Raw genomic sequence first — 13,157 nt, forward strand, 5'->3', positions numbered from 1 at the left:
CCACTCACTCAAGGGCGGCACGGTAGCTCAGTGGTTAGCATTGCTGCTTCACAGCTCCAGGGTCCTGGGTTCGATTCCCGGCTCAGGTCACTGTCTGTGTGGAGTTTTCACATTCTCCTCGTGTCTGCGTGGGTTTCCTCCGGGTGCTCCGGTTTCCTCCCACAGTCCAAGGATGTGCGGGTTAGGTTGATTGGCCAGGTTAAAAATTGCCCCTTAGAGTCCTGGGATGTGTAGGTTAGAGGGATTAGCGGGTAAATATGTGGGGGTAGGGCCTGGGTGGGATTGTGGGCGGTGCAGACTCGATGGGCCGAATGGCCTCCTTCTGCACTGTAGGGTTTCTATGATTTCTATGATCTCTATCTATCTGTAAATTCCTGATGTCCTGTTCAAAACATACTTTCTTACCTATCTTTGAATCATCTGCAGATTTCGCTACCATGCCAATGCTCCCCTCATCGAAGTCATTGATATAAATTGTAAAGATTTGAGGCCCCAACACAGACCCCTGCAGGACTCCACTCATCTCATCCTGCCAATCAGAAAAAGACCCATTTATGTATACTCTCTGTAGGGGATTTTCATAGTAACTTCACTGCAGTATTGATGTAAGCCTACTTGTGACTAATAAATAAACTTTAAACTTTAACTTTGTCTGCCAGCTAGCCAATCTTCAGTCCACACGAGCATGTTACCCCCGACACCAGGAGCTTCTATTTTCCACAATAATCTTTGATGTAGCATCTTATCAAATGTCTTCTGGAAATCCAGGTACACCACATCTACAGGTTCCCCTTTATCCACAGTGCATGTGACTCCTTCAAATAATTCCATTAAAAGGGTTAAACATGGCTTCCCTTTCACTAAACCATGCTGACTCTTCCCGATTACCTTGAATTTATCCAAGTGCCCAGCTATAACATAGAACATAGAACATAGAACATTACAGCGCAGAACAGGCCCTTCGGCCCACGATGTTGCACCGACCAGTTAAAAAAAAAACTGTGACCCTCCAACCTAAACCAATTTCTTTTCGTCCATGAACCTATCTACGGATCTCTTAAACGCCCCCAAACTAGGCGCATTTACTACTGATGCTGGCAGGGCATTCCAATCCCTCACCACCCTCTGGGTAAAGAACCTACCCCTGACATCGGTTCTATAACTACCCCCCCTCAATTTAAAGCCATGCCCCCTCGTGCTGGATTTCTCCATCAGAGGAAAAAGGCTAACACTATCCACCCTATCTAAACCTCTAATCATCTTATATGTTTCAATAAGATCCCCTCTTAGCCGCCGCCTTTCCAGCGAAAACAATCCCAAATCCCTCAGCCTCTCCTCATAGGATCTCCCCTCCATACCAGGCAACATCCTGGTAAACCTCCTCTGCACCCTCTCCAAAGCCTCCACATCCTTCCTGTAATGTGGGGACCAGAACTGCACACAGTACTCCAAGTGCGGCCGCACCAGAGTTGTGTACAGTTGCAACATAACGCTACGACTCCTAAATTCAATCCCCCTACCAATAAACGCCAAGACACCATATGCCTTCTTAACAACCTTATCTACTTGATTCCCAACTTTCAGGGATCTATGCACACATACACCTAGATCCCTCTGCTCCTCCACACTATTCAAAGTCCTCCCGTTAGCCCTATACTCAACACATCTGTTATTCCTACCAAAGTGAATTACCTCACACTTCTCCGCATTAAACTCCATCCGCCACCTCTCGGCCCAACTTTGCAACCTGTCTAAGTCTTCCTGCAAACTACGACACCCTTCCTCACTGTCTACCACACCACCGACTTTGGTGTCATCAGCAAATTTGCTAATCCACCCAACTATACCCTCATCCAGATCATTAATAAATATTACAAACAGCAGTGGCCCCAAAACAGATCCCTGAGGTACACCACTTGTAACCGCACTCCATGATGAATATTTACTATCAACCACCACCCTCTGTTTCCTATCCGCTAGCCAATTCCTGATCCAATTTCCTAGATCACCCCCAATCCCATACATCTGCATTTTCTGCAGAAGCCTACCATGGTGAACCTTATCAAACGCCTTACTAAAATCCATATATACCACGTCCACTGCCTTGCCCCCATCCACCTCCTTGGTCACTTTCTCAAAAAACTCAATAAGGTTAGTAAGGCACGACCTACCTGCCACAAAACCATGCTGACTATCACCTATCAATTCATTACTCTCCAAATAACTATAAATCCTATCCCTTATAATTTTTTCCAACATCTTGCCGACAACAGAAGTGAGACTCACCGGTCTATAACCTCCTTAATGATCAATTCGAACACCTTCCCCACAACAGACAGCAAGCTAACTGGCCAATAGTTTCTGTTTCCTGCCTCCTTCCCTTGAATAGAGGGGTTATATTTGCTACTTTCCAGTCTGATGGAACCTTTCCAGAATCTAGCGAATTTTGGAAAATTAACACAAATGTATTTGCCACCTCATTAGCCCCAGCTTTGAGGACTCTAGGATAAAGTCCATCAGGACCTGGAGACTTGTCAGCCCACACGCATCTCCATCAATTTGCTCAGTATCGCTTCCCTAAAATGATTGTAATTTCACCAAGTTCCTCTCTCCCCACTACCTCCCAAAGTCCAGGCACAAGAAATATCTTTGAGACATAATCAAAGTCAGTAACTCATTTCTCCCTGGGCAGAAATTTCGCCTCCATCTTGATCTCAACTCCCTGTACAAATTGTTGAGGAAAACCCCAGTCCTTTACAGGTCTCCAGCCACGCATTCTGTCATTGCTGATTCATGACGGTGTGACAAGAATTGTTGTAAGCAAGACTCCCAGCGATTGGAGTTCCTCCTGATGGCAATTAGTTCACCACGCTGGCCTATTGTTCCACTTTCTATCTCAAGACTCCCGTCATGATTATCTTGTTTCAACATAGCATAGCCACAAATCAACTTGCATAAACCACACATCCTGTGACTTACATCCTCAACCGCAATGGCAGCTGAATGGCACATTCAGAGATTTAAAAAGAAAACTCTATCTTTTCATGGGGTGTAAGTGTCGCTGGCAAGGCTATCATTTATTGCCCGTTCATTAACTCAGTGTCCTGATAAGAACTCCCAGCCAGAAACATTGGGCGGCGGGATTTTACGGTCTCATAAGACCATAAGACATAGGAGCAGAATTAGGCCACTCGGCCCATCAAGTCTGCTCCATCATTCAATCATGGCTGATAGTTTTCTCATCCCCATTCTCCTGCCTTTTCCCCATAACCCCTGATCCCCGTACTGATCAAGAACTTGTGTCTTAGAGACACTCAATGACCTGGCCTCCACAGCCTTCTGCGGCAAAGAGTTCCACAGATTCACCACTCTCTGGCTGAAGAAATTCCTCCTCATCTCTGTTTTAAAGAATCGTCCCTTCAGCCTGAGGTTGTGCCCTCTGGTTCTAGTTTTTCCTACTACTGGAAACATCCTCTCCACATCTCTCTTGTCCTGAAACCGTAAAATCCCGCCCGAGGTTAACGGACCTTTCCATGGTCCATCCCTCACCCGCTCCGATTCCGTAGGGGGCAGGATGGTAAAATTCCGGCATTAACTCCATTTCTCTCTCTGCAGAGGCTGTGTATTTCCAGCACTTTCTGTTTTTATTTCAGATTTCTAGCTCTTGTAATAAGATTGAAAGGAGATTTGATAAATGTGAGGGGTCTAAACAGAGAGAAACTGTTCCCTTTGGTCTAAGGGTTGAGAATGAGGGGGAACTGATGGAAGGTAATTACCAAAAGAACCAGTGGGGACAGGAGGAAAACCTTGTTTTATGCAGTGAGTGGCCAGGACCAGAATGCATTGTCTGAGAGTTCGGTGGAGACAGATTCACACAGCGAGTGGTTAGGATCTGGAATGCACTGTCTGAGAGTGTGGTGGAGACAGATTCACACAGCGAGTGGTTAGGATCTGGAATGCACTGTCTGAGAGTGTGGTGGAGACAGATTCACACAGCGAGTGGTTAGGATCTGGAATGCACTGTCTGAGAGTGTGGTGGAGACAGATTCACACAGTGAGTGGCTAGGATCTGGACTGCATTGTCTGAGAGTTCGGTGGAGACAGATTCACACAGTGAGTGGTTAGGATCTGGAATGCACTGTCTGAGAGTGTGGTGGAGACAGATTCACACAGTGAGTGGCTAGGACCAGAATGCACTGTCTGAGTGTGGGGTGGAGACAGGACCAAGCAGGGGTTACAAAGGCAATTGGATAATTATCTGAAGAGAAAATATTGCAGGGCTGCAGGGAAGAGGCAGGGAAGTGGTAATGAGGTGAACAGCTTTTCTGGAGAGCTGGTATCGATAGGACCAGCTGTGTGGCCTCTTGCATTGTAATCGTTCGATGGGTCTATGATTCTGTCTGAACTATATTCTGTGTGAGGTATTTTCCCCCTCATCTATTGCCTCTGTTCCTTTGGTGTTGACCCTAAATTTGTACCCTCTCGCTGTCAATTCACCCGACAGTGGGACTTGTCTCTGCTGATTTCTCTTATTAGAAGCTTTGCGCTTCACTGCAAAAGCCTTTATCCAGTAAGCACTGATTAAAACCTCCCAGTGAGACCAGATCATTAAAGTATAAATTAAAGCCAGACAATTTCACTTAGTGCCTGGGAATGAGCTGCCACAGCGTGTGACAGTCGAACATTACCGCCTGAGGCTGTTTAATTCAGATCCTGATATAGATTCATGCCTCAATGCTGGTGCCGCTCAGAGAATCGATGCTGTATTTTTGTCCCTTTGTGTATGGTGCAGGATGTACTGAGGGGAAAGGAGGTGTGTGAAACCCCCTGTCAGCATTGACACCGGCACGGGGACCTGTTGGGTCGAGTGGGCCATTTCCCTGTGGTAAATTCTACCGAATTCAAATTGAAAATGGGAAAAGGCGCCTGGGGAAGGGAAGGAGCTGAATGAAAATCCGAATTCTCTGCAAACGATTCTAATGAAGATAAAAGCAAATTACTGCAGATTCTAATGAAGCTGTGTGTGTTTCACCAATTCCATTATAAAGCGCTCGTGCCCATTGGGTATAGAAAGAATCCCTATAGTACAGAAGGAGGCCATTCAGCCCATCGAGTCTGCACCGATCACAATCCCACCCAGGCCCTATTCCCGTAACCCCAGATATTTACCCTGCTGATCCCCTGACACTAGGGGCAATTTAGCACGGCCAATCAACCTAACCCGCACATCTTTGGTGTGTGGGAGGAAACTGGAGCACCCGGAGGAAAGCCACGCAGACACGGGGAGAACCTGCAAACTCCACACAGACAGTGACCCGAGGCCTGAATTGAACTCGGGTCCCTGGCGCTGTGAGGCAGCAGTGCTAACCACTGTGCCACCTGGAACGGGAGTGTAGGAGGCAGGGTAGCGACCTTCAGTGGCCCAACCCTTCCCGATGCCGGGTCCTTGATCATAATGATGGAACACACCCCCCCCCACCCTCCTCACTCCCCACAAGGCCACTGGCAAACACACCAGCGATTGCTGGGCGGTCTTCCGAAGCACGGGAGAGCTTCCCATTCAATCCCCAAACCACCAATAAACCGGGATGAGCTCAGGGACAGTGGGTATAAATTAAGACGACTGTGCAGTTCTGGTCGCCACACTATAGGAAGGATGTGATTGCAATGGAGAGGATGCAGAGGAGATTCACCAGGATGTTGCCTGGGCTGGAGTGTTTCAGCTATGAAGAGAGGCTGGTTAGACTGGGGTTGTTTTCCTCGGAGCAGAGAAGGCTGAGGGCGGACCTGATCGAGGTGAACTGAGGGACAGAGATAGGGTGGAAAGGAAAGCACTTTTTCCATTAATAGAGTGGCCAATAATCAGGGGACATAGATTTAAGGTAAGATTTTGATTTGATTTGATTTATTATTGTCACGTGTATTAGCATCGACTGAAAAGTATTGTTTCTGTGCGCTATAAAGGCAAAGTGTAGACAGAGTCAATAGGTGGGAGGCTGGTAAGAGATCGAAGGTTAAGTGGGGGTTGAGGAGAAACCTTTTCATCCAGAGGTTGCTGGGAGTCTGGAACTCACTGCCTGAAATGGTGGTTTAATCTGAAACTCTCGTAACGTTTAAGAAGTATATCATCTGGGCTGCCATAACCTCCGAGGCTATGAACCAAATGCTGAAAAATGGGTATAGTGTAAATCAGATCTATGGTGACCAGTGTGGACTTAGTGGGCCGAATGGCCTCCTGTGCTCGCTCATCCTTAAGACCTATCAGTGACTAAGCTTTGGGTCACCTGACCTTATACCTCCATATGAAACTCAGTGCTAGGTTTTCTTTGATTACGCTCATGTTTACTATCTTAAAGGTGCTATATAAATGCAAGTTGTTGTTAAGGGGAGAAGCTAACTGTGTGGGATGTTAATCTGGGCTGTCCTTTCTCTACTGTCCCTTTCCCACTGCTAATCAGGTGTAGTTCACCTCCCACTGAATCAAGTTGCTCCCTGGGTGAGAATATCCCAGTGCAGACCAGGAACCATAGCTAGGCCCTTCCCCCCCCCCCCCCCCCCCCCCCAAATCCCTGCAGCCTCACACTGCGTGGAGTCACATCTATGCACATGGAGCTATCATTTGCTCACCTGAGAACATCAAGGGTTTTGCATGAGGAAGGATATACTGGCACTGGAGGAGGTTCAGAGGAGATTCACCAGGTTCATTCCAGAGTTGAGAGGATTTGATTTGATTTGATTTGATTTATGATTGTCACATGTATTAACATACAGTGAAAAGTATTGTTTCTTGCGCACTATTCACACAAAACATTCTGTTCATAGAGAAGGAAATGAGAGAGAGCAGATTGTAGTGTTACAGTCATAGCTAGGGTGTAGCGAAAGATCAACTTAATCCATGGCTTATGGGTTGGCTTATGAGGACAGACTGAGTAGCCTGGGGCTATACTCATTGGAATTCAGAAGACTGAGAGGAGATCTTATAGAAACATATAAGATTATGAAGGGAATAGATAAGATAGAAGCAGGGAGGATGTTTCCACTAGTGTGCGAACCCAGATCTAGGGGGCATGGCCCCAAAATAAGGGGGAGCAGATTTTAGGACTGAGTTGAGGAGGAACTTCTTCACACAAAGGGTCATAAATCTATGGAATTCCCTGCCCAGTGAAGCAGTTGAGGCTACCTCAATAATGTTTTTAAGGCAAGGATAGATACATTTTTGAACAGTAAAGGAATTAAGGGCTCTGGTAAGCGGGCGGGTAAGTGGAGCTGAGTCCACAAAAAGATCAGCCATGATCTTATTGAATGGCGGAGCAGGCTCGAGGGGCCAGATGGCCTACTCCTGCTCCTAGTTCTTATGTTCTTATGATGGTGGTGTTGTTGTAACTCTGCCTCCAATTGTGTTTCAGGGAGGATTGATGGCAATCTATGTTGTAAATGAGAGACCGGACGACATTACTGGAGTTATTTTTGTCGCGCCCTTGGTGCTAATGAATCCTGAGTCAGCCACGCCTCTGAAGGTAAAAAGACCCTGAACCCTTCATTCAAAGAATCGCATCCCCCAGGTGGTTTTCACCAACCCCCAGTCCCCATTGCCAATGGCCCCCACTCATTGGTTGGATTCTGTTCCACCGGCACCCAGTAGGAACCAGAAACACGGGACCCCTCTTCTTCCTGGCTGGGGCAGTTCTTCCCACAAGATACCACCGCCAAATCTTGTTGGTCAGTTCGAGGGGTTGTTTGCAATTTAGCCAGTCTCTCTCTCGCTCTCTAACCCCTGCCTGGAAGCCACTCTCTCCAGCAGGACTCACTGCCGATCTGGCCTTACGCTGAATGTAGCACACTGTCTGCTGCGCCTCCAACAAAAATTATTCCTCTCCCAATTTATTCATCTTTTTGCGGGATGTGGGTGTCGCTGGCTGGGCCAGCATTTATTGCCCATCCCGAATTGTCCTCCATTTCAGAGGGCAGTTGAGAATCAACCACATTGCTGTGGCTCTGGAGTCACATGTAGGCCAGACCAGGTAAGGACTGCAGATTTCCTTCCTTAAACATAGAACATAGAAAGCCACAGCACAAACAGGCCCTTCGGCCCACAAGTTGCGCCGATCACATCCCCACCTCTAGGCCTATCTATAGCCCTCAATCCCATTAAATCCCATGTACTCATCCAGAAGTCTCTTAAAAGACCCCAATGAGTTTGCCTCCACCACCACCGACGTCAGCCGATTCCACTCACCCACCACCCTCTGAGTGAAAAACTTACCCCTGACATCTCCTCTGTACCTACCCCCCAGCACCTTAAACCTGTGTCCTCTCGTAGCAACCATTTCAGCCCTTGGAAATAGCCTCTGAGAGTCTACCCTATCCAGACCTCTCAACATCTTGTAAACCTCTATCAGGTCACCTCTCATCCTTCGTCTCTCCAGGGAGAAGAGACCAAGCTCCCTCAACCTATCCTCATAAGGCATGCCCCCCAATCCAGGCAACATCCTTGTAAATCTCCTCTGCACCCTTTCAATGGCTTCAACATCTTTCCTGTAATGAGGTGACCAGAACTGCGCGCAGTACTCCAAGTGGGGTCTAACCAGGGTCCTATAAAGCTGCAGTATTATCTCCCGACTCCTAAACTCAATCCCTCGATTAATGAAGGCCAGTACGCCGTACGCCTTCTTGACCGCATCCTCCACCTGCGAGGCCGATTTAAGAGTCCTATGGACCCGGACCCCAAGGTCCTTCTGATCCTCTACACTGCTAAGAATGGTACCCTTCATATTATACTGCTGCTTCATCCCATTGGATCTGCCAAAATGGATCACCACACACTTATCCGGGTTGAAGTCCATCTGCCACTTCTCCGCCCAGTCTTGCATTCTATCTATGTCTCGCTGCAACTTCTGACATCCCTCCAAACTATCCACAACACCACCTACCTTGGTGTCGTCAGCAAACTTACCAACCCATCCCTCCACTTCCTCATCCAGGTCATTTATGAAAATGACAAACAGCAAGGGTCCCAGAACAGATCCCTGGGGCACTCCACTGGTCACTGACCTCCATGCAGAGAAAGACCCCTCCACAGCCACTCTCTGCCTTCTGCAGGCAAGCCAGTTCTGGATCCACAAGGCAACAGCCCCTTGGATCCCATGCCCTCTCACTTTCTCAAGAAGTCTTGCATGGGGGACCTTATCGAACGCCTTGCTGAAGTCCATATAGACCACATCCACCGCTCTTCCTTCGTCAATGTGTTTGGTCACATTTTCAAAGAACTCAACCAGGCTCGTAAGGCACGACTTAAGGGGCATTAGTGAACCAGATGGGTTTTTCCCGACAATCAACAATGGTTTCATGGTCATCAGTAGATTCTTAATTCCAGATATTTTTTATTGAATTCAAATTCCACCGTCTGCCGTGGTGGGATTCGAACCCAGGTCTTGCTTTGGATCTCTGGATTCTAGTCCAGTGACAATGCCACTGCGCCACTGCCTCCCCTGGTGGGAAAGAGCAGCCTGTGATTGGAGAAGCAGCTCTTTGTAGAATCTTTCACTTCACTTACCAGTGTGAGAGACTGGGCGACATTGCTGGAGTTATTTTTGTGTTTTGAACGCTGGTTCCATGGGCTGAATAGACAGGCAATGGTAGGCTGGTTATTGGCCCATGGGCCATGGGTTAGACAATTCTGCCTGAATCCTCGAAATGTACAATCAATTACACTGAACTGCGGTGACTGTTAATATGCAGACACGAGTGATAATCAATCAAAAAGAGTGTTGAATATCATTGAAAAGAAAGACATGTTGCTGAAGTTTTCCATTCTGCACTCATCAGGACAAACACAGGAACGCCAAATTTCAAACCATCACAACAACCTATACCACAGGGGAATCATGTGATGGTATGAAATGAGGCATTCTGGTGTTTGTCCTGAGGAGTGCAAGATGTAAAACTTTGGCAGCATGTCTCTCTTTTCAGCAATATTCAAGTTCTGCATTAACACTCAAGAAGCTCGACACCATCCAGGACAAAGCAGCCCCGCTTGATTGGCACCGCATCCACAAACATCCACTCCCTCCACCACCGACGCTCAGTAGCAGCAGTGTGTACTATCTCCAAGATGCACTGCAGCAATTCACCAAAGATCCTCAGACAGCATCTTACAAACCCATGACCACTTCCATCTAGAAGGACAAGGGCAGCAGATACATGGGAACACCACCACCTGCAAGTTCCCCTCCAAGTCACTCACCATCTTGACTCGAAAATATATCGCCATTCCTTCGCAGTCACTGGGTCAAATTCCTGGAATTCCCTCCCTAACGACATTGTGGGTCAACCCACAGAACATGAACTGCAGCGATTCAAGAAGGCAGCTCACCACCACCTTCTCAAGGGAAACTAAGGATGGGCAATGAATGCTGGCCAGCCAGCGACACCCATGCCCCATGAATGAATTTTTAAAAAATGAGCGACTGTAAAAGTAATGATTTCTGGGATGTGGGAATCACGACTAAAGCTGGGCATTTATTACCCATCTCCTGGCTGCCTCGAGATGGTGGTGGTATTTTATTCCACATCGTGCGGTTGTTGGATCCTGGAAAATGGCTTCCTTGGCCATTTCAGAGGACGGTGAGGAATCAGTAACATTGGTGTGGGGATTGGCATTGCATGGAGGTCATGAATGTAGCCCAATCCATCACGCAAACCAGCCTCCCATCCATTGACTCTGTCTACACTTCCCACTGCCTCGGCAAAGCAGCCAGCATAATTAAGGATCCCACGCACCCCGGACATTCTCTCTTCCACCTTCTCCCATCGGGAAAAAGATACAAAAATCTGAAGTAACGTACCAACCGACTCAAGAACAGCTTCTTCCCTGCTGCTGTCAGACTTTTGAATGGACCTACTTAGCATTAAGTTGATCTTTCTCTGTACCCTAGCTATGACTGTAACACTACATTCTGCACTCTGTCGTTTCCTTCTCTATGAACAGTATGCTTTGTCCGTATAGCGCGCAAGAAACAATACTTTTCACTCTATGTTAATACATGTGATAATAATAAATCAAATCAAAATGTAGGCAGTGCCAGGCAAAGATGGCAGATTTCCTTCCCTTTATTGGAGCAGCTGGGCTTTTATGACAGCCTAACTTTCCCTTTAAGGACCTTTACCGAGACCAAATTTTTATTTCCAGGATTTTTTAAAAAGAAATATGAATCCAAGTTTTCATACTGCCAGGGTGGGAATTGAACTTAGAGGGCAGGATTTTCCAGCCACACTCACCCTGAAACTGAAAAATCCCACTCGAGGTCAACGGACCTTCCCATGGTCCACCCCTGCCCGTTACGATTCCCGTGGCAGGCGGAACAGGAAAATTCACCCAGATTCTTTGAATTGTTAATCCAATCCAGCCATAGAACATAGAACATAGAAAGCCACAGCACAAACAGGCCCTTCGGCCCACAAGTTGCACCGATCACATCCCCACCTCTAGGCCTATCTATAGCCCTCAATCCCATTAAATCCCATGTACTCATCCAGAAGTCTCTTAAAAGACCCCAACGAGTTTGCCTCCACCACCACCGACGTCAGCCGATTCCACTCACCCACCACCCTCTGAGTGAAAAACTTACCCCTGACATCTCCTCTGTACCTACCCCCCAGCACCTTGAACCTGTGTCCTCTCGTAGCAACCATTTCAGCCCTTGGAAATAGCCTCTGAGAGTCTACCCTATCCAGACCTCTCAACATCTTGTAAACCTCTATCAGGTCACCTCTCATCCTTCGTCTCTCCAGGGAGAAGAGACCAAGCTCCCTCAACCTATCCTCATAAGGCATGACCCCCAATCCAGGCAACATCCTTGTAAATCTCCTCTGCACCCTTTCAATGGCTTCAACATCTTTCCTGTAATGAGGTGACCAGAACTGCGCGCAGTACTCCAAGTGGGGTCTAACCAGGGTCCTATAAAGCTGCAGCATTATCTCCCGACTCCTAAACTCAATCCCTCGATTAATGAAGGCCAGTACGCCTTCTTGACCGCATCCTCCACCTGCGAGGCCGATTTAAGAGTCCTATGGACCCGGACCCCAAGGTCCTTCTGATCCTCTACACTGCTAAGAATGGTACCCTTCATATTATACTGCTGCTTCATCCCATTGGATCTGCCAAAATGGATCACCACACACTTATCCGGGTTGAAGTCCATCTGCCACTTCTCCGCCCAGTCTTGCATTCTATCTATGTCTCGCTGCAACTTCTGACATCCCTCCAAACTATCCACAACACCACCTACCTTGGTGTCGTCAGCAAACTTACCAACCCATCCCTCCACTTCCTCATCCAGGTCATTTATGAAAATGACAAACAGCAAGGGTCCCAGAACAGATCCCTGGGGCACTCCACTGGTCACTGACCTCCATGCAGAGAAAGACCCCTCCACAGCCACTCTCTGCCTTCTGCAGGCAAGCCAGTTCTGGATCCACAAGGCAACAGCCCCTTGGATCCCATGCCCTCTCACTTTCTCAAGAAGTCTTGCATGGGGGACCTTATCGAACGCCTTGCTGAAGTCCATATAGACCACATCCACCGCTCTTCCATCTGAATAAATTCTCACAGAATGACACTAAAATGAAAGCAGATGACACTGAAATAGGTGGTATTGTAGGCAGTGAGGAAGGTTATCAAAAATTGCAGCGGGATCGTGATCACCTGGGGAAGCGGGCCGAGAAATGGCAAATGGAGTTCGATACAGATAAGTGTGAGGTGTTGTATTTTGGAAAGTCAAATCGAGGCAGGACTTTCACGGTGAATGGTAGGACCTTAGGGAGTATCGGGGAACAGAGGGATCATGGAGTTCAGGTGCATGGTTCTCTAAAGGTGGACTCACAGGTAGATAGGGCAGCTGGCCTTCATCGGTCAGGGTGTGGAGATGCCGGCATTGGACTGAGGTAAGCACAGTAAGAAGTCTCACAACACCAGGTTAAAGTCCAACAGGTTTATTTGGTAGCACGAGCTTTCGGAGCGCTGCCCCTTCATCAGGTGACGGCTCCGAAAGCTCGTGCTACCAAATAAACCCGTTGGACTTTAACCTGGTGTTGTGAGACTTCTTACTTCATCAGTCAGGGCATTGAATATAGGAGTTGGGAAGTTATGTTGCAGTTGT

At 47.6% G+C, this 13,157-nt stretch overlaps 1 protein-coding gene across 4 annotated transcripts in view; it reads left to right on the forward strand.

Moving 5' to 3' along the window:
• The window catches only part of LOC144491740 (monoglyceride lipase-like), an 80,640-nt gene that overhangs the window by 52,134 nt on the left and 15,349 nt on the right, over window positions 1-13,157 (forward strand). For all 4 annotated transcript variants that reach the window (XR_013497494.1, XM_078209983.1, XM_078209984.1 and 1 more), the window contains one exon: window positions 7,407-7,517. Coding sequence is in view for 3 of the 4 variants with exons in the window: in XM_078209983.1 (XP_078066109.1) it covers window positions 7,407-7,517 (111 nt within the window). In the remaining variant the exon portion in view is untranslated. The remainder of the gene's footprint in view (window positions 1-7,406; window positions 7,518-13,157) is intronic.

The sequence above is a fragment of the Mustelus asterias genome, chromosome 3 (genome assembly GCF_964213995.1).
Source record: "Mustelus asterias chromosome 3, sMusAst1.hap1.1, whole genome shotgun sequence".
Taxonomy (NCBI): domain Eukaryota; kingdom Metazoa; phylum Chordata; class Chondrichthyes; order Carcharhiniformes; family Triakidae; genus Mustelus; species Mustelus asterias.